Source organism: Lissotriton vulgaris, chromosome 7 (assembly GCF_964263255.1).
Source record: "Lissotriton vulgaris chromosome 7, aLisVul1.2, whole genome shotgun sequence".
Classification (NCBI taxonomy): domain Eukaryota; kingdom Metazoa; phylum Chordata; class Amphibia; order Caudata; family Salamandridae; genus Lissotriton; species Lissotriton vulgaris.
In genome coordinates, this window is record NC_141695.1 from 1,026,209,298 (window position 1) to 1,026,233,741 (window position 24,444).

The 24,444-nt window shown below is 45.5% G+C and overlaps 1 protein-coding gene across 4 annotated transcripts in view; it reads right to left on the reverse strand.

Annotated features, from left to right (window-relative positions):
- RUFY1 (RUN and FYVE domain containing 1) overlaps positions 1-24,444 on the reverse strand; it is a 717,137-nt gene that overhangs the window by 359,166 nt on the left and 333,527 nt on the right. For all 4 annotated transcript variants that reach the window (XM_086931454.1, XM_086931453.1, XM_086931456.1 and 1 more), the window contains one exon: positions 1,174-1,275. In XM_086931454.1, the coding sequence (XP_086787580.1) occupies positions 1,174-1,275 (102 nt within the window). The remainder of the gene's footprint in view (positions 1-1,173; positions 1,276-24,444) is intronic.

The following is a 24,444-nucleotide window of genomic DNA, read 5'->3' on the forward strand; positions in this document are numbered from 1 at the left end:
AAGTATTGCAATTGTGGCAATTCATTTCTCTTGCATGAGGAAGAAGACTGCTCAATAAATAACACTTTTTATTGAAAACGCCCGTCTCTCTATTTCTTTGCATTCTGGTGAAACTAAGTATGCACTGCTGACTGAGTGAAATAGCTGTCTATTGTTTTCACATGACTCTAGAGATACACTCTTATTCTGAGGGAGCAAAGTTGTCATGTTTATGCGGTTGTCGGAAACTGGATCCCTTCTTGTCTGAGCCAGGGAAGCTAATCCCTCCCTATTCATTCAAGAATGTTTCCAGTGACCTCTGAGCTAGCTGGCGCAAACCTAAATTAAGTTTAACATAGTCAGTAGAGACCTAGATGACCTCAGTCCTACGTCTACACTGCTGTTTATGTTATTCCAATGCGCAGAGCCTATTGGGAAAATAGGAACTACACTACAAGGATGCTGGAGGTGCAATCGGATTGAAACAGCTAAAGTTCTCCTTAGCTGGAACAAAAAAGTGCAAACATGAAACATCAGTACTGTGCTGGTTCACAAGACATGGAAAGTGGAAAGTAACTGTGGCCCTTGGTTAACCAGAAATTACATTTCCGGCATTGAATAATACAACATATTTGAAAATCAGATGTCTCCAAAAGTGCAAACATGAAAAATCAGTACTGTGCTGTTTACAAGATAGGGAGAGTGGAAAGTAACTGTGGCCCTTGGTTACCCAGAAATTACATTTCCTACATTGAATAATACAACATATTTGAAAACCAGATGTCTCCAAAATGTAATTCCTCACCATGGCACTGTCAATTAAAAGAGAGACTGATTTGTAATTCAGTAATTTATGATAAAACGCTTTCTATATGACTATATGGCCATTAAACCTACCCAATTTGGTATATCAGCAGGTCAGGTTTGGTCACAACAGTCTAGTTTTTGGTCAATGGGCACCCACCTCACCTGTTTGTTCTCTCATAGGACAGAAATACCATTAATTTGTGATGATGCAGCAGCAGTTTACCAACAGCATTAGGATATCTAAACTAAGATTTGACAAATGTGGTTTCGTCAGACTGGGGCACAACGCTTAAGTGGCATTGACAGAGATGAGAAGAAGAGTTTGATAACTATTACTTTGGCCATAATCTCAATTCCTCCCCAGTATTTTTTACACATATTACTTACCGCCACACTTCTTTCACTTTGTTCACGAATTAAAGCATTCTCGTGTTGCAACTGCTGCTGTTCTTCTTGAAGAGACACAATTCGATCTTTTGCGGCAGAAAGCTGTTGGAAGAAAACGTGAAGGCGATTTAATTTAATTTAATACCTTTTGGCTCAAACTCATACATTTTAGAAAGACCACCACATTGAATTCAGGTTTTTATATAAGGACTTCAGGGAGTTGCTTTATGTAGTTTGTTAAGTATCGCTTGGAAAGCCTATTGTCTTTAACGGCCACAGTCACTGGTTTTAGCATAAAAGCAATTTATTTCGCAACCGATTCTCAAATTGTTTTGTGCACACAGGTTTAACTCAGGTGCGCAAAAAACAAATTGGAAGGGCACATTCACAACCCTGATTCATAGAATCAGGATGTGAGATACATTACTCTTTCAAAGAACATTAATGAATGTGTAAAGTGCGGCTAGGTTTGCAGCCAGTCCTGGGTAGGTCTTACTGCTAAAATAGATGAACATCAACAAGCTTGTTAAGATTGTGGATATGCACATTACACATCTAAAGCACGAAAAGTGATGAACTCAGGGACATTAATTGGATACGTTTCACTGGCTAGGGAATCGATTAATTCTACTTGGGTGGCTCAACTAATAGGAATATTATTGCAGCTAGGCCAGTGATCTCTGATGAGATTAAAAGCTCAGAAGTCTATCAGATTACTTATTAGTATTCTTCATTACTCTGAATATCCTGTTCTCATACCAGTACCTACTAAATGAGATTTCCATCCTTTGATTCAGGCATCACATAACCCAGCATATTCACCATAGAACTTTAAAATCTAATACCCTCGGTCTTGCCCACACATTATTCCTTGCGTTTGCTATGCAATAAATGGAAGAAAAGCCACATACATGATCTCTCATCCCAAAGCATAAAGTAACCGAGATTATGAATAAGAGAACGGTGTGATGAAAGTATTGGTATTAGAAAAGGGTATTTGGAGTGATGGAGATTACTAGTACAAATTGGGATATAACCTCCTCAACCCATTTCACGTATCATTACTTACTAAATGAGGATAGACCAGAGCAGAAACAGCAATCAAATTCCCAGAAAACAAAACTCCATAATGATGCAGTTCAACAAAAAAATGTTAATGGGGTGTTTGCATCTTCCAAGCAGAAAACAATTCTCTCGGGCAAAACAAACACCAATACTTAAGATCCGAACACTATCGAATTACTATCACAAACATCTAAAACTGTATTGAGAAATAATTGCAGACGGTGGAGCCCATGTGGCAGCTTTGCATATATTCATAATAGATGTCCTGCGTGTTACGCTCAGGATGCAGCTATCCACTAGGTAAATTTACCCTGCACTTTCCCTGCTGAAAGAGCAGAACTCTGGGAAGCACAGGCCATTGTCTTTACACCATCTACTTAAGCTTGCAGTAGAAGCTTTACGACTAGGAGTAAAAATACCAAATTGAGAAAGGGGTTTTCACACAGTCTATACCCCGAGACCTTTTCACAGTGATTTTCACTGCTCAGAGCACGTACATCAAATGTATACAAAGATTCTTCTTCAGGGGTTAAAGGAACTCGAAAGATAGAAGGAAGAGTTATTTCCTGTTTCCTATGGAAGGTAGACATAACCTTGGGACAGAAACCTGGTACTATACTATAAAACAGCCTTTCGGGAAAAATTATCCATATAGGAGGGTTTGACCAATAATGAATCTACGTCTCATAATGTATCTGCGGATGTTATCACAACCAAAATTAACACTTAGTTAGGAGTTTAAGATCAACTTATGAATGAGGCTTAAAGGGACAAGAATGCAATACTTACAAAACCACTAGAAGTTACCATGAAGGATCTACCAATTGTTTTGAGGGTCTAAGCAAAGAGGTAGCCCTTCAACAGTCTACTGCCAATAACTTCCATCTCCTTCATCCCTCAAGGGCTATTGGTGCCCATATTGCTGGCCATTTCACTTGTAAATTAGTCACTGACAATTCTCTCTCAAGTACTTCCTGGAGAAATTGTAAAATCCATCTTGATTCACAATCTGGTAGATTTAAGGATTTTTCATCACGCCATTTAGTAAAAGAAGACATTAGATTTCCTGGTGTAAGAGGTCTAGATTTCTGTTTAACGCTAGGAATCTGGGGGAATGGTTGCACCACGGGCGCCTGGCGGATGTGTGGAGAACCCTCAACCCAGAAACACGATTATACTCACATTAGTCACACTCACACAGGCTGTATGTTCACATTGACCGCTTTGTTGCAAGCGCGCCGCTGCTAGCGCAATGTCTCAGTGCAGATTACATGGGCAAAACGCATTCGGATCACAACCCACATATCGTGACACTACAAGGGGAAGGTAGTGGTACAGGCAGGCATTTATGGAGGCTCCAGACTCTAGGACTGAAAGGCCCCGCATCCAGAGCAGCAGTAGGCGAGGCACTAGAGGAGGTCTTTGCATACAATGTAGGGGCAGTTGTGGACGTGGGATACCGGCAAAGTAGTGGTCAGGGGACAATGCATGGGTTTGAATTGGTGCATCAAGAAGCAGTTAGACAACAAGATAAAGCATATCGAAGACAACCCGACTAGACTCGAAGCGGATTTGGCGCAGGGTGACGCAGTACAGCCAGGCATAGATGACCGGTGCCAACAACACACAGTGGAATTAGAACGGCTGCGTTGTTTGAACTATGCATCTCATGCCGTGCACACTCATGCAGCAGTAGAGCCTGAGGCTACGGCCCGCAAATGGGCTGGTAAACTGCGGGATATCCACCACGCATTACACAAGGGTTTACCGATCAACACACTGTGCAATGGCGGTAGATGCAGACACCTTCCTCACTCCTGTGGCCCTGTGTCACATCACAGCAGACCAGCAAGTTGAACTGAACGAGCCGCTTACATTACTGGAAGTACAGGCTGCCATCAGCTCGCTTGCTACATGCAAGACACAGGTCCTGATGGGTTTCCGGCTGAATTTTACAAAGCATATCAGCAGACCTTGGTGCCGTGACTCCTTGCGGTTAATCAGAACGCACAAGAAACTGGCATATTACCAGATACGATTTGCAAGTCCCTACTGGTGTCCTTGCCTAAACCGAACAGAGATTTGCAACTGATCGGTTCTTACCGGCCTTTGGCTTTGCTTAACACCAACTACAAGGTGCTCGCAAAAATTTTGGCGAACAGATTGACCCCTTTGGTACCGCCTCTAGTACATGCCAACCAAAATGGTTTTGTGCCAAATGGCAACACGTCATTAAACCTGCGTCGGTTCTCCCGGGTAGCACATTACTCAGGGGACCATTGGCCACATGCTGGATGACCGGTATTAGACTTAGAAAAGGCATTTGACACCGTAGAATGGGGGGTTTTATTTGCTGCATTGCACAAATACTATTTGGGAGAAGTGTTCTTAAGCCTGGTCCAACTATTATATACACGTCCGTTAGCCAAGATTAAGATGGGCTCTCACATGTCGGAACAGGTCCCCATCGAACAAGGCACCAGGCAGGGCTGCCCGCTGCCCCCCACTCTTTTTCACAGTGGCTGTTTAACCACTGGGGGAGGCGCTGTGCAGCACTCAGGATGAGTGGGGAATCCCCTTGGGGGAGGGCACACATGCGGTCTCACTCTATGCTGAAGATCTGATATACCTCAGAGATGTTGGGCAGTCCTGTGGGGTAATTGAAAACATATTTACTGAATTTGCTTCAGTGTCAGGGCTGAAAGTAAACTGGGACAAGTCCTGTCTATATCCCTTTACGGAAACTACTCCAGACCCGCACTTAGTCATCAGCGGGACACCTGTGCACTGGTAGCTTACAGCATTCAGGTATCTCGAAATTCATATTTACCGGATACAGCAAGACCTCCTGGAGGGTAACCTAATGCATGCCATCACAGCAGTAAGGGCATAGATGTCCTTCTGGAGCACCCTGCCACTGGTGGTCATTGGCAGAATTGCATTGCTAAAGATGGTAGTCCTGCCACAGTTGCTTTCCGATTTCACAAACCTACCACTTCACTTCCGGCCACCATTGTTTAGGAACTTGGAATCAAGCATGCGACAGTTCATCTGGCATGAGTCACGGAGCAGAGTAACAAGGGCTAAAATGTACCCACGACCAATCGAGGAGGCCTTTTGCTGCCCAACATGGAGCACTATTATTTGGCTGCACAGCTCCAATGGGTGGTACGCTGGCTAAGTGCACGACACCTCCAAGACACAGCTACACAAGCACCCGGATGCACCCAACCCCAGATAGTGGAGTTGTTTCACCCCAATAGAAAAAGGAGTTTACCCATACAGCTAATGGTATGAGTGGCATATCAATGTTACAGTCGCTGTCTTCGTATCACATGTGCGAAAACACCATATGCACCATCTCTCCCCCTGCTGGGTACTCCCAGAAGACATCGGGCAATATTCAGTGCAGAACTCACGCAGTGGGAACGGGCGGGCAAAACCACAGTAGGGAATCTGTTTAATGATGGGCAAGTTATTCCATTCGAAAACCTGGTAGGACACTAGAGCTGCCGCAAGGCCAATTTCTCCTCTAGGCTGCAGAGACCGGCATGCTGGGCACTCTCTGGGGGAACATAGCACAGGAGCCCACCACTCATTTAACTGGTCAATACCTACACGAAATGGGCACGGGTCGCCATCTCACCAAATGGTTTGCTGAATCGCTTAGAATTCATACACTACCGCAATTACGCACTCTGTGGGACCACTGGGACACAGACCTACAATGACCCACCACAGACAAAGAATAGGGGCACATACTTGAATGTCCAACAAGGATTCTCCGCAATGCGAGGTTCCGGCTCATTCAATACTATATAATAGATAGAGCCTACCTAACACCGGAGAAAATAAATAAGCATTTTGCTCACGCAGACGCCAAATTCGCACGATGCAATGAGGCAGGGGCACACCTCATACACACGCTGTGCTCGTGCCTCTGAGGGCTCACCTGTGTTTACTGCAGGGACGGCATGGATGAACACGATGCTAGTCCCCAACTTCCCTCACCCACCTCCTTAGCCCAACTATGTCAAAGCCAAAGAGGGAAGGGGGGAAAGTAGGTAAACAAAACAAAGGACGAGAGAAGGGGTCGACGTCCGCTGGGTCTTCCGAGAGGGTATGCTCCAATCCCAAAAAGGAAAACATAACTTGAGTGCTAAGTAGGGGTAAGACAGGATGTACATATGGTCCTTCCTAGTTCCCAAGGGTTACCTCAAATAGAAGATACCATTATGTGCGAGGAAACCACTTCCCAGGGACAAGAGAACACTTTTACTGTCTAGAAGGAGGAACACGAGTTAATAGGCAATAGAACTGCAGCAGTAAGCAACAAAAACAAGAAAGGAAATAAGGTACAGACCTTAGTGAGAATCACCGTGGAAATAGTAAGCCACAAAAATGAAACAAGCACAAATTCCCGTACTCCTGTAGGTAGGGAAAAACCCAAAAACTCAATTCCCTTATCAGGAGGGGACACAGGACAAAAGACAAAAAAAAGGCAACAAAGGCAGAGGCCATAGCTATAGAATTCGTACTAGCAAAGAGCAACATTACTTTCCAGTTCTAATTATGCTTTCTTGCTTTTACAGAGATCGGAGAACAGAAGGACCTCATGAAGTGGGTAAGAGAACAAGGAACCATCAGATAAGTGCTATACAACTTTAAACAGAATATGTAATTGCCCAAGAAACAAAGAAACCATGATGCTTTAAAACACCTTGCCTAATTATCTGTATTGCAGAATCTGGACAATAAGGGGTTAAGCCCAACAAGAACACTGGAGCTGCAGAGAATCCTAGCAACAGGGAGCAGACAGCAAAGCAGAGAGTCAAGGACCCGGAAGCAATGGAACACCACAGGAGCCAGCAAATCGAAGAAGCAAGAAGAATCCCCGACGACAAGAACCGAAGGGCAAGCCAAGTTGCAGGTAAGCAGGGAACACTTGAACAGCGGTGGGAGGCCTGGCGGGATCTGAACTTGAAAGCAAAGCGTGTTACCAGCGTGGATCCTGTCCTTTTATGCTGCAAAAGCCGCCCCCATCTGCCATTAGGGAAGGGTGGGTGGGGCTCTTGGCTCCGCTCTCCAGCACGAGCGCCATTGGGGGTGGCGTCAGCCACAGCGCCCAACAGTACACCCCCCCCCCAAAACTCACCCTCCCAACTGGATTGGGTTTGAACAGAAAACGACGATGGAACAAGCAAACCAAACGGGGAGCATGGACATTAGATGCAGGTTCCCAAGAACGCTCATCAGGCCCGTAAACCTTCCAGTTAATCAGGTATTGCAACTGACTCACCCTACAGGAGTCCACAATATAGGCCACCTCATACTCAGGACCATCATCCACCAACACAGGAGGGAGTTGTACAGGAACAACAGTGCCATGGGCGACAGTCTTCAACAATGACACACGAAAGACTGGACGTAAATGCAAAGAGACAGGTAAGTCAGGTTTCAGAGCTACAGGGTTCCCCACTTTAGAAACAACATAGGGACAATACTGCAGGCTTAAATTTGTATGCACCCTTAATCTGGATGTTCCGAGTGGATAACCACACCCTGTCTCCTGTAGCATAAGCAGGAGGAGGTCGACAATGTGGATCTGCGCCTTCTTTGTACTTCCTCTTGGCCTTGTCCAAAGCTTTTTTAGGAGAAGCCTGAATATCCTGGAGACAAGATACCAATTCATGAGCAGACGGAGAAGTAGAAGGCGTTAAAGAAGAAACCAGACCATAGCAAGAGTGAAACCCGTAGGAACAGAAAAGGGGAGAAACTCCAATAGAAACATGTTCACTGTCATTATATGCGAACTCTGCTGTCCATAAAACCGAGACCCAATCCTTCTCTCCTTGTAAGAGTTGACACCTCAAATATTGTTCAATACACTGGTTGACCCTCTCTGTCTGATCGCCGGTCTGCGGATAATGAGCCGTAGAGAGATGTACATCTATCTCCATCATGCTATTCAACCCTTTCCAAAAACGGGACACCAATTTAGGGCCCCTGTCTGATACAATGATGGAGGTTAGGCCATGAAGATGTACTATCTGTTGGAGAAACACACAGGCTAGTTTTTTGGAAGTAGGCAGTTTCTTCAGGGGTATGAAATGGGACATCTTGGATAACACGTCAACGATAACAAGTATGACAGTATGCCCTAGCTTAGTAGGGGGCAGTTCTACAATGAAGTCCAGAGTAATGGAATGCCATGGGGTAGGAAGAGGTGGTAGAGGGGACAAGAGACCAACATGTACTTGGTGGAAACTTTTGCTTTGAGCACGGATGTAACAACCTTGAACGTACAACCGGGCTGCATGATTCATAGACGCTCAGCAGAAATGCCTCTTAAGCAAAGCAAGGTTTTTTTTATATCCTGGGTGGCCTCCTAACGTGTGTGTATGACACCAATCCAGTGCCTGTGCTTGAAGAGACTGAGTAGGGAGAATTAAGCCACCTTGAATAAACACTACGTTGTTACTTTTAACCCTGTTATGTTTGGTTTTGAGGTTCCTGAGTACGTAGGAGTCGTGTGCAAGAGCTACTTATTTCATAAAAGATTCTTCTGAGAAGGTACCCCCCCCCCCAACAAAGCCCAGCTAATCTGGGAAGTCGTAGCCAAAACGGGATAGAGCATCAGCCTTGCCGTGTTTAGTGCCAGCCTGGAACTGAATGACATAGTCAAAGTCACTAAAAAATGGGTCCATCTCAATTGTCTCATTCAGCCTTCAAGAATTGCAGATTTCTATGATCGGTGATGACCGTTACAGTGTGCAAGGCTACAAGCAGGTACTGATGTCATTCTTCAAAGGCTCTCTTTATAGCCAGTAGCTTTCTATCCCCCACAGAGTAGTTTACTTCAGCAGGTGTTAGATTATGGGAATAGTATGCCACAGGATGTAGATGTCCTGTCTGTCTGTCTCTCTGAGACAGGACTCCTACTATGGCAATTTGGGAGGCTTTTGTTTCCAGTAGAAACGGCTGTGAAGTGTCAGGATGCGTTAAAACAGGGGCTGTAACAAGGGCTTCTTTTAAACAAGTAAAAGCCTTTTCAGCTTCTGGAGTCCAATGGAACGACATCCCCTTTTTTAAAAGTTTAGTGATGGGGACTGTAAGAGCTGCAAATCCTTGTATAAATCGCCTATAAAAATTGGCGAAGCCCAGGAAGCTCTGCACTGCTTTTACTGAACGAGGAGAGGGCCATTTTGTGATGACAGCAACCTTTTTGGGATCCATAGATACCCCTTTTTTGACAAGACAAAGCCTAAGAAGGTGACTTCAGGAACATGGACTTCACACTTGTCCAGTTTTGCGTACAGGTGGTTATCTCCGAGACGGGTTAGGACACTCTTTCCATGTCTGACATGTTCTTCCACCGAAGAAGAATAGATCCGGATATCGTCAATGAAAGCATTGGTGTTTAAGTCTAGGGTCTCTCTTAAAACATCGTCAATAAAGAATTGAAAGGCGGCGGGGGCGTTCCACGGGCCAAAGGGCATCACTAGATACTCATACCACCCGAATTTTGTTCAGAAGGCCGTCTTCCATTCATCTCCAGCTTGTACTCGAACTAAGTGATACACCCCTCTCAAATCTAACTTAGTAAATATAGAGACCGATTTCACTTGGTCGAGTAGGGTTTGTATCAGAAACAATGGATATGGATTCTGTATAGTCACACGGTTAAGAGCTCTGTAGTCAATACAACACCTAAGAACCCCTTCCTGTTTAGGTATAAAAAAAAGAGGGGAGGATGCTGCAGATCGAGAGGGACAAATAAATCCCTTTTGCAGCATGTCATCCAAATATTCCATCAAATACGTGTTTTCTTTTTCCGTCAAGGCATATATGCGACTACATAGGATTTTGGCACCGGGTACTATGTTTATACGACAGTCATATGACCAATGGGGTGGCAGAGTGGATGCTTTTTCTTTGTCAACACACATCCTTGAACTCCTCATAACAGTAAGGTAATGTAGGGGCTGTACAATCAGTGCTACTAGCCACTTGTTGTATTGTTGTAGGAGGCTCAAGGCAAAAGTTCATGCAATACTCGGATGCGAAATCAACAGTATGGTTTTCCCAGTTGATGTCAGGTTTGTGTTTCCTCAACCGCGGAAGACCGAGGATAGCCTGGAACTGTGGTGAGGAAATAATATCAAAATGCATAGTTTCATGGTGTTGCTTTAAGAGTGGCACGTCTAACTCTATGGTGGCATGTATAATAGGACCAGACTTCATATGACTTCCGTCAGTGGTCTTGACGATGTCTACGGTGTTCTTCGGTTTTGTAGGGATACGTATGTTCTCCACCCAGGCTGAATCAATAAAATTTCCAGTGGCACCAGAGTCAAGAATGAGTTGCACGGATATCCTTTGGTCACCCCAGCTGAGCAGACAAAAACGGGTTGTAGAGGATAAGAAGTAGACCCTAACCCTACCAAATGGGAGACCAGTAAATCTGTCCCACCTGAGCGATCAGTCTCCACCATGCTCAGGCTTATCAGTTTCCAGACTCCATACGTTTGTGGGGTTTAACTTTGCAATCCCTCAGAAAGTGCCCTGATTTGCCACAGTAAAGACACTCTCTTTCGCTCATGTAAGCGGTGATCCAATTTTACGACCAAATCAATTAAAGCATGACAGGTTTGAGGAGGGTTGACCACTTGTGCCAGCATATCCTTTAACTCGGCTTTTAAGCCTTTATAGAAAAGAGCACTACGTTTGGCTTCAGGCCAACCAGCTTCGGCCACCAATCTGTTTAAACAGGAGACGTAAGACATTAAATCCTTAGACCCTTGCTTAAGGTTCAACAACTCTGTGACTACAGACTGCATAAAGGAATGTCTGTCAAATAAAGGCTCAGTAATCATATAATAGAGGGTTGTTTCTATCCACTAAGGGAATTGACCATGTGGTGGCTGTTCCACCCAGATACGATAAAACAAAAGCCATGCTGGATTGTTCAGTGGGAAAACAGGGGGCCTTGCACATAAAATGCAACTGAAAGATTGATGAATGTGGCAAACTTGGCTGGATCACCCATAAAACGTTCTGGGGGCGAAAGGGATAGAAAAAGGTATAGTGATGTGATATACTTGAGGAGTAGTGCTCGGAGGGAGAGGAGATGAGGCGAAAGAGGTAACATAAGAGCCTGAAGGCTGATCAGAAGGGGGCACAACCCAAGAGGCCTGCTTTAGGGAATCAACTCTAAAAGACAGGGCCTGGGTTTCCCTCTGTAGAATCCCTATCATACAGGCCCAATCTGCTAATGTTATCGGATGTTCCTCCATGACGTCCGGGCACTAAATAAACGTTGGCTTCGCGTTCTGTGAGGGTTCACCTGTGTTTACTGCAGGGACGGCATGGATGAACATAATGCTAGTTCCAAACTTCCCTCACCCACCTCCTTAGCCCAACTATGTCAAAGCCAAAGAGGGAAGGTGGAGAAGGAGGGAAACAAAAACAAGGGAAGAGAGAAGGGGTAGACGTCCGCTGGGTCTTCAGAGAGGGTCTGCTACAATCTTAAAAAGGAAAACATAACATGAGTTCTAAGTGTGGGTAAGACAGGATGTATATAAGGTCCTTCCTAGTTCCTAAGGGTTACCTTAAATAGGAGATACCATTATGTGCGAGGAAACCACTTCCCAGGGACGACTGAACACCTTTACTGTCTAGAAGGAGGGACACAGGTCAATAGGCAATAGGACTGCGGCAGTAAGCAAGAAAACCAAGAAAAAAAATAAGGTATAGACATTAGTGAGAATCACAGTAGAAATAGTAAGCCCCAAAAATGAAACAAACACTAATTCCCATACTCCTGTAGGCAGGGAAAAACCAAAAAACTCTACTCCCTTATCCGGAGGGGAGACGGGACAAAAGACAAAAAAAAAGGCAGGGGGCAAAGCTATATAATTCGTACTAGCAAAGAGCAACGTTACTTCGCAGTTCTAATTATGCTGTCTCGCTTTTACAGAGATCGGAGAACAGAAGGACCTCATGAAGTGGGCAAGAGAACAAGGAACCATCAGATAAGTGATATACCACTTTAAGCATAATATGCAATTGCTAAAGAAACGGTGATGCTTTAAAACCCTTTGACAAATTCTCTGTATTGCAGAATGAGGGCAATAAGGGGTTAAGCCTAACAAGAACACTGGAGCTGCAAAGAATCTTAGCAACAGGGAGCAGACAGCAAAGCCCCGGAAGAACAGTCAAGGACCCTGAAGCAAAGTAACACCACAGGAGCCAGCAACACGAAGAAGCAAGAAGAATCCCCGACGACAAGAACCGGAGGACAAGCCAAGTTGCAGGTAAGCAGGGAACACTTGAACAGCGGTGGGAGGCCTGGAGGGATCTGAACTGCAACGCGAAGCGCGTTACCCGCGTGGATCCCGTCCTTTTATGCTGCAAACGCCACCCCCAGCTGTCATCAGGGACGGCGGGCTGGGATCTCGGCTCCGCTCTTCAGCGTGGGCGCCATCGGGTGTGGCGTCAGCCATTGCGCCGGACAGTGCCCAACTATTCAAACAAATTGGGTGGTGGTGACTCGGTGCCAGGCCCAATCCACGGAACGAACACTGGACTGCAAATGAGAAGTTTGTATACTGAGACTGTATCACAGGTCCAAAGAATATAAGATGAATTCCAGATACATAGATCTGGGTCTCATAGTGGCTAAAAGATTGCTTATGCGTCGTTGGAAGTCTCCCACTTCCCCAGCGACAAAAGCCTGGTACCAATCCCTGCTGTGCTGGGAGCAGGCAGAAAATGTGACACTCCAACGAGAAGATGCTATCGGATTGCGGAGGCAGCCACTGGCACCGACGGGATGCAATACTAGCAGAGTTTCGTATAGCGTGGCAGGGAAGACCGGAGGTAACAGCAGACGCACCTATGAGCGATGGCGAGTAGGCGCCACTATAGACACTTGGCGGGCTGTCCCCAACTCTGAGCGTTGGCAGACATAGGAACTCACAGAGCACACTAGACGAGACGGAGCGCGTGGCTAGGGGTGGCCCAGGGGCATGCAGCAATGCTCGAGGTGCTAATTAAAGTTGCCGTATATGTATAATATGAATGATTTGGTTTGGAAGAAGTTGGGAAAAATGAAGAAGAGCAATATACACTGCATTCATTTCTTTCCAGTTTGTGGAATGGAATTTCTCTAACTTATCCCACTTCCTCAGAACAGATAGATCCCCCAGTGTGGCTCTCCAGCCTACCTTGCTTGCATCTGTAGTTCAGATCAACAGATGAGGAATAGACAGAGTGACCCCTTGTTGAGGATTGAGGGAATCAACCACCACTGTAAACACCCCCCCCAACACTATTTGTCACAGGTATCAAGTGCTGTCAAAATGTATCCCAATGATGTAGAAATAAAGAACCAATGGGCAAAGGCATAAACAATTCCAAGGTACCACAAAGATCCCAGTAAGGATGCACTAAGATTCTTTTATCATGGAGAATGGCCACCAAAGGTGCTAGAAGCTACGCAAAGACCTTTGTAAGAGTGTCAAGCTGAACTTAAGCAACTGATCAGAAAATGCTGCACCTCTACCAAGAATCTTAAGAACTTCTGATGAGGGAGAAAATCAGAATATGGAGGCAGTTATCCTGAAGATCCAAAGTCATCATCTACCGGGAAGACTGCATTTTGTCAAAAGTTTGTGACTTTTTTGATGAGATGGTCCTGACTGTAGAGAAATTTCTTTGAACTTCAGAAAGTACCCATGATTTATTATTTCCAGACCTCATGTATTCGCTACATTGGCTTGCCAAAGCTAGTGCAAATAAGAAAGAAAGCCCCCCAACAGGCATAGTTAAGACAGTTTCTTGTATTTAGGAGAAGGGACTGTGGGCGACTGTTTCGGCCGCTGGGAAAAACAGGACTGTTTGATTTGACTTTTTGCAGTCTGAAACTCCCTTTGACACCTCCTTTTCAATGGTCCATGTGGCGGATCCAACTCCTTAAGATGGGATTTGAATTACTGTACATGCTTTTGATTCTTGATCACCGTGCAAAGTAAATCCTTCTGCTGGTCCCCAGAAAAGACAGTTCCCAGAAAAAAGCATATGCAATAATTCAGATTTCTGTGTCACAGATTCCAGTGTCTCAGATAAATATGTTGACAGGGCCCAACACTGGAGACTGTAGAAAACACAACAGCCTTAAGAGTGCCACATGTAACATCTCATAAAAGTGTTGCTTGCATCTCCATATTTGTAAATAATTCCGAACAGTCTTCCCCATCTTGAACGGCTACCTTTATAACTTGAAAATTATTCACAAATAGCTAGGATTCATATACTAAATTTAAAGCTGCTCCTACATCCGAATTTTGACCTGCAGAGCGTTTCCTTACAATTATCTCCACTTTGCAGTTTACCACCTATGCCAATGAAACGTCATCTGCAATAACTGAAGATATTTTACCAGGTTTGGCTGTCTCAGATCCATTTTCCGCAAGGATGGAAATTCTATTTCTCCTTTTCCTTAAAGAATATAGGTGTGACAAAAAATTACAAAGATCTGCCTTTTCTGAATCTTTCAACTCCCTCTGCAATACATTCTTATCTGCTTTGTTGAATGCCAGACAGGGAGTAGAATTGAACTGTAACTGCTGGAACATTAAAGGACTGATCCATCACCATTCTTTCTGCCAAATATTTTAAAAAGGTTAATCTAGTCTGATTTTTGTAGCTCTGACCCCTTTGTCACAGGTTCCAAAGCATGCAACTGTTCATCATAATCCAGTGAGGGCCAAAATGAGAGAGATGGTGAGATGATACTGAAGGAAAATATAGAAGATGTAGGAGAAGACAGGGAATAATGGTTGTTAGATCTGAGGTCTGTAGTTGGCAATGGTATTCACCATTGTCCAAATAGGGACCCTTACTTCTAAGTCAGGATAAGGGGATTACACTCCTTAATAACCCCTGCTCACCCACTTAGTAGCTTGGAACGAGCAGACAGGCTTATCTCAGAGGCAGTGTGTTAAGCATTTGTGAATATACAAAGTAAGACAGTGAAAACACTACTGATGGACACAACACATGTTTTATAAAAAGAAGTATTCTTTATATAGACTTTACAAAAGACCACAAACAACAAAAATCCACAATACTACACTTAAGATTGCTTTAAAGATGATAAAAGTTACTTAGTTCAAGTTGATGATAAATGCGACAACGTTCTCAACAAAGTATCTGGATGCGTAACGCACAGTAAACAAAAGGCTCGCAAAAGGGGAGATTGCGCAGAGAAGGGGATGCATCGTAATCCTTACCGGTGCGGAGGTGATGCGTAGATTCTCGGCCTGCGGGTCCGTTGCTGTGCGCAAGATGGCGCCTTGATGCGATGCGATGATCCGGTTGCGATGCGAGAAGATGGCGCCCTTGATGCGGCGATGCGATGCTTCTCCGGTGATGCAATGGCGACTCTCTCGATGGTGTCACGCTTCTCCGGTGATGCGACAGCAGGCAGCTTCGATGAACACACGCTTCCAGGCGATGTGACGATTTCAGCTGCGGCGGCGACACGCTTCCTCTCGATGTGTCGCGCTTCCAGCTCCCAGCGACACGTAAATGTCTGTAGATAGAATTCCCAGCAAGGAAATTCACAGGGGGAGCTGGAGATGAAGTCTTTTGTCCTTGAGACTTCAGCAGGAGGCAAGCACAGTGCAAGCCCTTGAAGAATATTCTGTAGATGATGAAAGTCCTTAAAAAGTTCCTTCTTCTTTCCTTGGCAATGAAGCAACCACTGAAGGCCAATCCAGCAAACAGCACACTGGCAGAGGGGCAGTCAAACTCCTGCAGCTTCCTTGGTTCTTCTCCTTGGCAAAGGTTTCTTGTTCCAGAAGTGATCTAATTTCTTGGGATCAGGGTTCCAATATTTATTCACCAAAATCCTTTGTTCTGCCTAGTCCAAACCAGTCCATAAGCACTTTGTTTACATGACTCTTTACTTCCTTTCACTGTGCAGGGCAGATACATCAGCCGCCCCACAGGAGGTGGGGCTAGCACAGAGGAGGGAAGGCACATCTCTGGAGCACTTTGTTGACAAGATTCCTTCTTTCCTTTCCCAGTGCAGGCAGAGACATCAGACAAGCCACATGAGGTGGAGCCAGCATTGTAAAGGGAAGGCCCAGCCCAATTCAGGTCCCAGATGCAACTCCTCCCTCCCATCTAGGTGCAGATCTCTCTATTCACCACTGGGCTGCCCCAGCCTGTCTTCTGAAATCCCCCAGCCCTGTCGCTCACAAAACCAGAAAGGAATACACAACCTAGCAGAGGCAGGCCTGGATAGTTTGGCAAGAAAATACCTACTTTCTAAAAGCGGTATTTTCAAACACAGAATATTAAAACCAACTTTACTAAAAGATGTATTTTATCATTCTGAGTCCAGGCATACTAAATTCGTATTTCTACCATGTTCCCTGAGTCAGTTAGGATTATAAGAATGTAATAATCTAACTGCTCATTCTAGCCTATGGAGAACAGGTGGCCTTTCAATAGTGAAAAACGGAAATGGATGTAGTTCACTATTAGGACATGCTACACACACCAGAGCATGTCCTACCTTATACTTACAATGCACCCTACCCTTGGGCCTACAATAGGGGTGTCTAATATGAAGCAAAGGGAAGGTTTAGGGACTGGCAAGTGGGTGCACTTGTCAAGTCGACATGACAGTACTAGACTGCACACAGGCCTGAGACATACTTTACAAGCTGTTTCTGTTGGTGGCACAACCAGTGCTGCAAGCCCACCAGCAGCATTTGATTTACTAGCCCTGGGCACACATGGTGCACTGTACTAGGAGCTGACAGGTAAATCAAATAACCCAATCATGGAATCACCAATTAGAACATCAATTTTACATAAGGGGCACTTGCACTGTGGCACTGAATAGCAGTGGCACAGTGCCCAAAGCATATAACCAGCAAAAACATCAAAACCTAGGAGGCAATCCGTCAAAAATGGAAGGGAGACGCACGCCAATGATGCCAGGTCTAACACGTGTCCCCTCCAGCTGAAATATGGGGTGAACTACCCTTCCCCTTGGGAGTTCTCTTCACTAAGGCAGAAAAATCTGGACAGACCATCAGCGTTGGCGCGTTCTGTACCAGGGCGGTGTTCCACAGTAAAGTCCATACCCTGTAGGGAAATGGACCACCTCAACAACTTTGGGTTCTCACCGCTCATCTGTATCAGCCATCTGAAGGGCCTGTGGTCGGTCTGAACCATGAAGTGAGTCCCAAACAAGTATGTCTCAACTTCAGCACTCCACCTCTGTTCCAGTGGAAGTAACCTCCTACTGATGAAGGCTACAGGTTGGTCTAGGCCCTTTTCATTAGTCTGTGCTAGAACAGCCCCCACACCATGCTCTGAATCTTCCGTCTGAACAATGAATTCTTTTGAGACGTTGGGCGCCTGAAGCACGGGCGCTGTGCACATAGCAGTCTTCAGGGCGTCAAAAGCCTTCTGACAGGTGTCAGTCCAGTTCACTTTCTTGGGTTGCTTCCTGAAGTCAGCTCAGTCAACAATGTTGCCATACCCTTTGACAAACCTCCTGTAGTACCCTGTGAGTCCTAAAAAGGCTCTCACCTGTGTCTGAGTCTTTGGGGGTTCCCATGCCAGGATGGTATCAATCTTGGGTTGTAGGGGCGCCACCTGGCCGCTTCCTACCTGGTGAGCCAAGTACACAAAAGAACCCTACCCGATCTGGCACTTACTCGCCTTGATCGTGAGGCCTGCCTTGCGCAGTACCATCACCACTTCCCAGAGGTGGTGCAGATGTTCTTCCCAACTGGCGCTGAACACTGCAATGTCATCCAGGTAGGCGGCACTGAAATCCTTCAGTCCAGCCAACACCTGGTTGACCAACCTCTGAAAGGTGGCAGGGGCATTCTTCATCCCAAAGGGCATAACCCGGAATAGGTAGAGCCCATCTGGTGTGGGAATGCTGACCTCTCCTTAGCCCCATCAGTCAAGGCGATCTGCCAGTACCCAGACATCAAATCAAACGTGCTGAGGTACCGTGCAGCCCCTAACCGATCAATGCGCTCATCAGCCTTTGGGACCAACACCACTGGGCTGGCCCAAGGACTGTTTGAGGACTCAATTACCCCTAAAGCCAACATCTTGAAGATTCCCTCCTTAATGTAAGCCCTAACCTTGCCAGTCACTCTGTAAGCCTTGTGCTTCACAGGAGGACTGTCTCCAGTGTCCACATCATGGACGCACCACTCTGACACCAGGAATAAAGGAAAATAGATCAGAGAATTGCCCCAACAGTTGGCGACAATCTTGCTGCTAATCAGGGGTCAGTGTGGCAGAGAGGCGGACACCATCCACTGACCCATCTTGCTCTGTTGCAGACAGGAGGTCACGAAGAGGCTCGGTCTCCTCCTCCATTCCATCATCTGTCGCTAGGAGCATGCCCACTTCGGACCTTTCTAAGTGGGGCTTCAGGCGGTTAACATGCAGGATTCGCAAGAGGTTCCTAGGAGACCGAAAGTTCACCAGATAGGTGACATCACTCTTGCGCCCCACCACCACCTATGGAACGGTCCACCTGTCCTGGAGCGCACAAGGCTCCACAGGGGCCATGACCAAAACTTTCTGTCCAGGCTGAAGCTCAATCAGAGTGGCATTCTGATCATACCACCGCTTCATCGCCTCCTGGCTGGCTTCTAGATTCGCCTGAGCGAGATCTCTGAATCGCCGAGTCTGGTTCCTGAAGGCCAGCATGTAACTATATACATCCTGGGGAGGTTTCCTGGGAGATTGCTCCCAGCCTTCCTTGACCAGACTCGAAGGTCCTCTTACCGGGTGACCATACAAAAGCTCAAAGGGGCTGAACCCTAGGGACTTTTGTGGCACCCCACGGTAGGCAAACAGAAGGCATGGCAAGAGGACGTCCCACTTACGCCTCATTGGTTCCTCAAGACCCATGATCATGCCTTTGAGGGTCCGGTTGAATCTTTCAACCAGCCCATTACGTTGGGGTGGTAAGGAGTGGTGAACTTGTAGATAGCACCACACTCCTTCCACAGAGACTTCATATAATCAGAAAAGAAGTTTGTACCCCGTCAGACACCACCTCTCTGGGGAACCCCACACAGGAGAAGATCCCCATCAGTGCACGTCCCACCACGGCGGCCGTCACGGTCCTAAGCGGAATGGCTTCCGGATACCTGGTAGCATGGTCCACCAAGACCAGGATGAACCTGTTGCCCTTGGCTGTCTTGGGGTCCATTGGCCCCACAATGTCAATGCCCGCCAGTTCAAAGGGGGTACTGACTACAGGGAAACGTTGGAGAGGGGCCTTGTGCCTCCTTCCACTTTTCCCACTTGCCTGGCAAGTTTGACAGGTCCTACAATGAGTATCTGAACTCTTCCGCATCTGGGGTCAATAAAAGTGGGAGACAAGCCTTTCAAAGGTCTTGTTCTGCCCAGTTGACAAGCTAAAGGAACATCATGAGCCAAACCCAGTAGGAAGGCTCTGAAGCGCTGGGGTACCACCAGCACACAGACTGACCCAGGCTCAGCAATCTTAGGCGCGCTGTACAGGAGACCGTTCTCCCAGTAGATCCAATGTGATCCAGACTGATCACCTTCTGCCTGGTTTGTGGCCTGTTGCCTCAAACCCACAAGAGAAGGGCATTTCTGCTGCTCTTCACAAAATTCCTCCCTGGAGGGACCCCCTTCTTGCTGCCAATGGGTTAGCTCAGGTAGGTTCCCCAGTTCAGAAACTTGCTCCCCTGTAGGTTCCGGGGTATCCCCCTCAAGGTCTGCCTCCTCCTGGACCGTGGGAACAATGGGTCTGGTTTCCCGCACCCCCTTGTTGTGTTGCGTTTTAGGCTCTGAGTGAATTTTCCCAATTCATGCCCTTATATTGGTACAATTCACATTGCTCTAATGCAAGCATAGAAATCAAGCCCTTATTTAGACATGACCCATGCAGACCAAATACAGTCATAGCTACTTCCACCCGTACCAAACGTCACAACGATTTCTTGGGAATACGGCTTAAGCAGTCAGGGACCTTCCCTTGCTTGAATATTGATTTATTCAAGATCTCATGTACTTTGCAAAGAATGACTATTCCCTAGGGGTTCTTTCCTGACGTTATTATGCCAGACTTTACGTCAAACTATGGAATTCCTAGACACCTTCAAGGTATAAATATACCTTCACTTGCTCTAGCAAGACACGGTGGTTCGGAGCAGTTCGACTATCTAGTTGCCCGACGTAGCTCGCTACAGCAAGTGCCGAAGGAAGCCGACCCTCCAGCTGACGCACTGATCGAGAGACAGCCTTTCTCTCGCTGAGAATCCAGCTCCAGTGTTTCCAAGCTCCCCTTGTGGAGTGTTGGAAAATCGTGTCCCGAGACTGAGATACCAGACCTCCTTCATTCTAAACTAAGGTATGGAGATGATTAGAACCTAGAGAAATCTTGAATTGATACTTGGCAAAGAAAACTAAAACCTATGCCACACAATACTTACTTCTTCCTGCGTACTAGACTTAGGTTAGGTACATTGGGGTAGGCGTATTTTAGAAGCATCAGTTGAGTATTTTTAGTCATTGTTTTGTATTTTGTTTAGTTTTTTTATATTTCTTTTATTGAAAAAGAAAAACAAAGCAAGGCATAAACAAAGTACAAAAGTGCATAGACTGTACGAGGGCAGTGCGACCTTCCGTAGATATTACAATAAGCAACGCATTGATGGGGGAAGGGGGAGGAGAAGAGGGTGCAGCAGTAACATGAAAGCAATCAGGAACACCAAGGGGTCAGGGGGAAAGCGAGACATTAAGGACTGCAGTCACTGGTGGTACACATATGTCCCCTCTATATCGATTCCAGGTACCCCAAGCCTTATAGAAAAAACATAGAGACTGTCACTGGTCTGAACTGAAACAAGGGTGAAACAGAAAGGCTATGTGTCTACCTGCGATGTGTGTATTAGAAAAAGAAAATGAATCCCATCAGCCCACCCATATGGTAGAGCATCATCATCTGGGATTGCTGTTTAAGAATGGTTCGGATAAGGAGACACACCTGTTGGTATAGTGTGTTTCTCCAATCCTCCAGAACCACCAGTGTTGGAGCCTACCCAAAAGGCCAATCGTGGTTGTAGTGGTGTGGGATGTTGATTGTAGTGAAAAAGATGTGAAAACAAACATCAAAAGTGCAAAGTAAAATTGACTACCATGATAGAAGGGAGAACTTTTATTAGGGAAAAATCATGGTGTCAATATTAAAATTAAGTGTATGACAGTTTGAAATTATAACTGCCAGTCAAAGATGGTATTTGGTCAACATGTTTCTGCCATTGTAGGGAAGTCTCACCTACTAGGCTTTCATTAGGACCTTACATACACTACTGCAATAAAGTAAATGTGCAACTAAAATTATATTTACACATACCATATGATACCAAACACCCTACCGTACGTGGAAATTCTCCTACGTGGGATGTCTGGTTCACAACTTGTTAGGATTCTTTCCTGAAAGATGAAATACACAACCATACATACAAGTAACAAACAGGTAAGGCACAGACACAAACATACATTGCGCCACATGTTGCAAAATAGCTGAAAAGTCAGACTTCAAAAACATAGTTGTATTAATTTTACAAACTTTTAGTTTACTCACCCAATGAATCTTGGGAGAAAGCCTCACCTCGCCTGACCACTGCTCAGGAAGTGGAGGCCCCGCTCTAGGTTTGTGAAAAAATAAACAATATGTATATAGGGTTCCTAATTAGATTGCACCAGAACATTCTTTTCACTATAGAACCTAGGTATTTATCCAAGATTTATCAAACGGTAGCACCCTCTAGGGCCGCCTTAAGACAACGACAGTGTTGTTAAGTGCACAATCATTGCGCCAGCAAAGAACGGTATTCTCCTCAAAATACAAAGGGAATCGCCATAAGTAAAGCACCCTCAAAAGTATTATACAGGAGTTTGAACTGTGCTAGCAAGTGAGCCAACACCGTTGTAGATGAAAAAGTTGTCCAAGCATCGCAGCAGGTAATGGTGGGTCCAGTGCTCAAGCAAGAAATAAAATACTGACGGATAGGTAAGGAAAGGCGCAGAACAGATTCTTCTCTCTGCTTTCTTTCTATTTTATTTCTTGCTTGAGCACTGGCCCCACCATTACCTGCTGCGATGCTGGGACAACTTTTTCATCTACAACGGTGCTGCTCACTTGCTAGCACAGTTCGAACTCCTGTATAATACTTTTGAGGGTGCTTTACTTATGGCGATTCCCTTTGTATTTTGAGGAGAATACCGTTCTTTGCTGGCGCAATGATTGTGCACTTAACAACACTGTCGTTGTCTTAAGGCGGCCCTAGAGGGTGCTACCGTTTGATAAATCTTAGATAAATACCTAGGTTCTATAGTGAAAAGAATGTTATGGAATCTAATTAGGAACCCCATATACATATTGTTTATTTTTTCACAAACATAGAGCGGGGCCTCCACTTCCTGAGCAGTGGCCAGGCGAGGTGAGGCTTTCTCCCAAGATTCATTGGGTGAGCAAACTAAAAGTTTGTAAAATTAATACAACTATCTTTTTGAAGTCTGACTTTTGAGCTATTTTGCAACATGTGGCGCAAAGTATGTTTGTGTCTGTGCCTTACCTGTTTGTTACTTGTATGTATGGTTGTGTATTTCATCTTTCAGGAAAGAATCCTAACAAGTTGTGAACCAGACATCCCACGTAGGAGAATTTCCACGTACGGTAGGGTGTTTGGTATCATATGGTATGTGTAAATACAATTTTTGTTGCACATTTACTTTATTGCAGTAGTGTATGTAAGGTCCTGATGAAAGCCTGGTAGGTGAGATTTCCCTACAAAGGCAGAAACATGTTGACCAAATACCATCTTTGACTGGCAGTTATAATTTCAAACTGTCATACACTTAATTTTAATATGGACACCATGATTTTCCCTAATAAAAGTTCTCCCTTCTATCATGGTAGTCAATTTTACTTTGCACTTTTGACGTTTGTTTTCACTTTTTTTTCACTGCAATCAACATCCCATACCACTACAAGCAAGATTGGCCTTTAGGGTAGGATCCATCACTGGTGGTTCTGGAGGATTGGAGAAACACACAATACCTACAGGTGTGTCTCCTTATCCGAAACATTCTTACACAGCAATCACAGATGATGATACTCTGCCATATGGGTGGGCTGATGGGATTCATTTTCTTTTTCTAATACACACATCGGTGGTAGACACATAGCCTTTCTGTTTCGCCCTTGTTTCAGTTCAGACCAGTGACAGTCTCTATGTTTTTTCTATATGTTGAATGGGGGTGTAGTCTGTCTTTCTGGTCTTAAAAAATTAAGTTTCCCCTTAGACCCTTCCTCAACCATTTGTTACGACACCCCAAACCTTATGCCATTTTCGGGGGCGACCTGAGCCAAATATACAGTTTTTTCCCTGAACATGCACCAATCCATGTTTTCCATCCACACCTCAAGAGTAGGAGGCCTCTAGGACCCCCACAACTGTGCAATGTTCCGTTTAGCAATCATGGCCCCTAGAGTCACCCACTGGGTCTGTGCCACATTATGATCCGTGGGCTCCCAAACATTCAACAGGCAGCGCCTGGCCTCTGGCAAGAGAGCCACACCTGTAACCTCCTGCATCACCTTGTGTATCCTACTCCAATAGTCAGTGACTTCCCGACACTACCAGATGATGTGGAGGAACGTCCCCAGCTATCCACAACCCTGTTGACTCAGACCCTCCTCGGCAAAACCCATCCGGACCAGACTGAGACCCGTGACATAGATCCTATGCAATATCTTGAGCTGAACTAATCTGAGTCGTGCCGGAACCGGGACCTCCTTCGGTGAGGAGATCGCCGATTGCCAGTCTTCATCATCAAGCTCAAGGCCGTCACGGGTCCACTGATCTCGTAATTGCGACAGAAGGTCTGCCCTGTGATTAATCAGTTTTTATACACCAGGGAGATGGTACTATTTGGCATATGGGCATCCAACAAACGGTCCTCCAACGGGGTATATTCCGGTATTTCCTCCCCTTCCGGGAAGACAGACATCAGTGCATGACAGACCTGAGCATAATGGAAGTACTCCATCCCTCCCAGTTCAAACTAGTCTGCAAGGCCACGAACGATTTCACTTGTCCCTTAACCCAG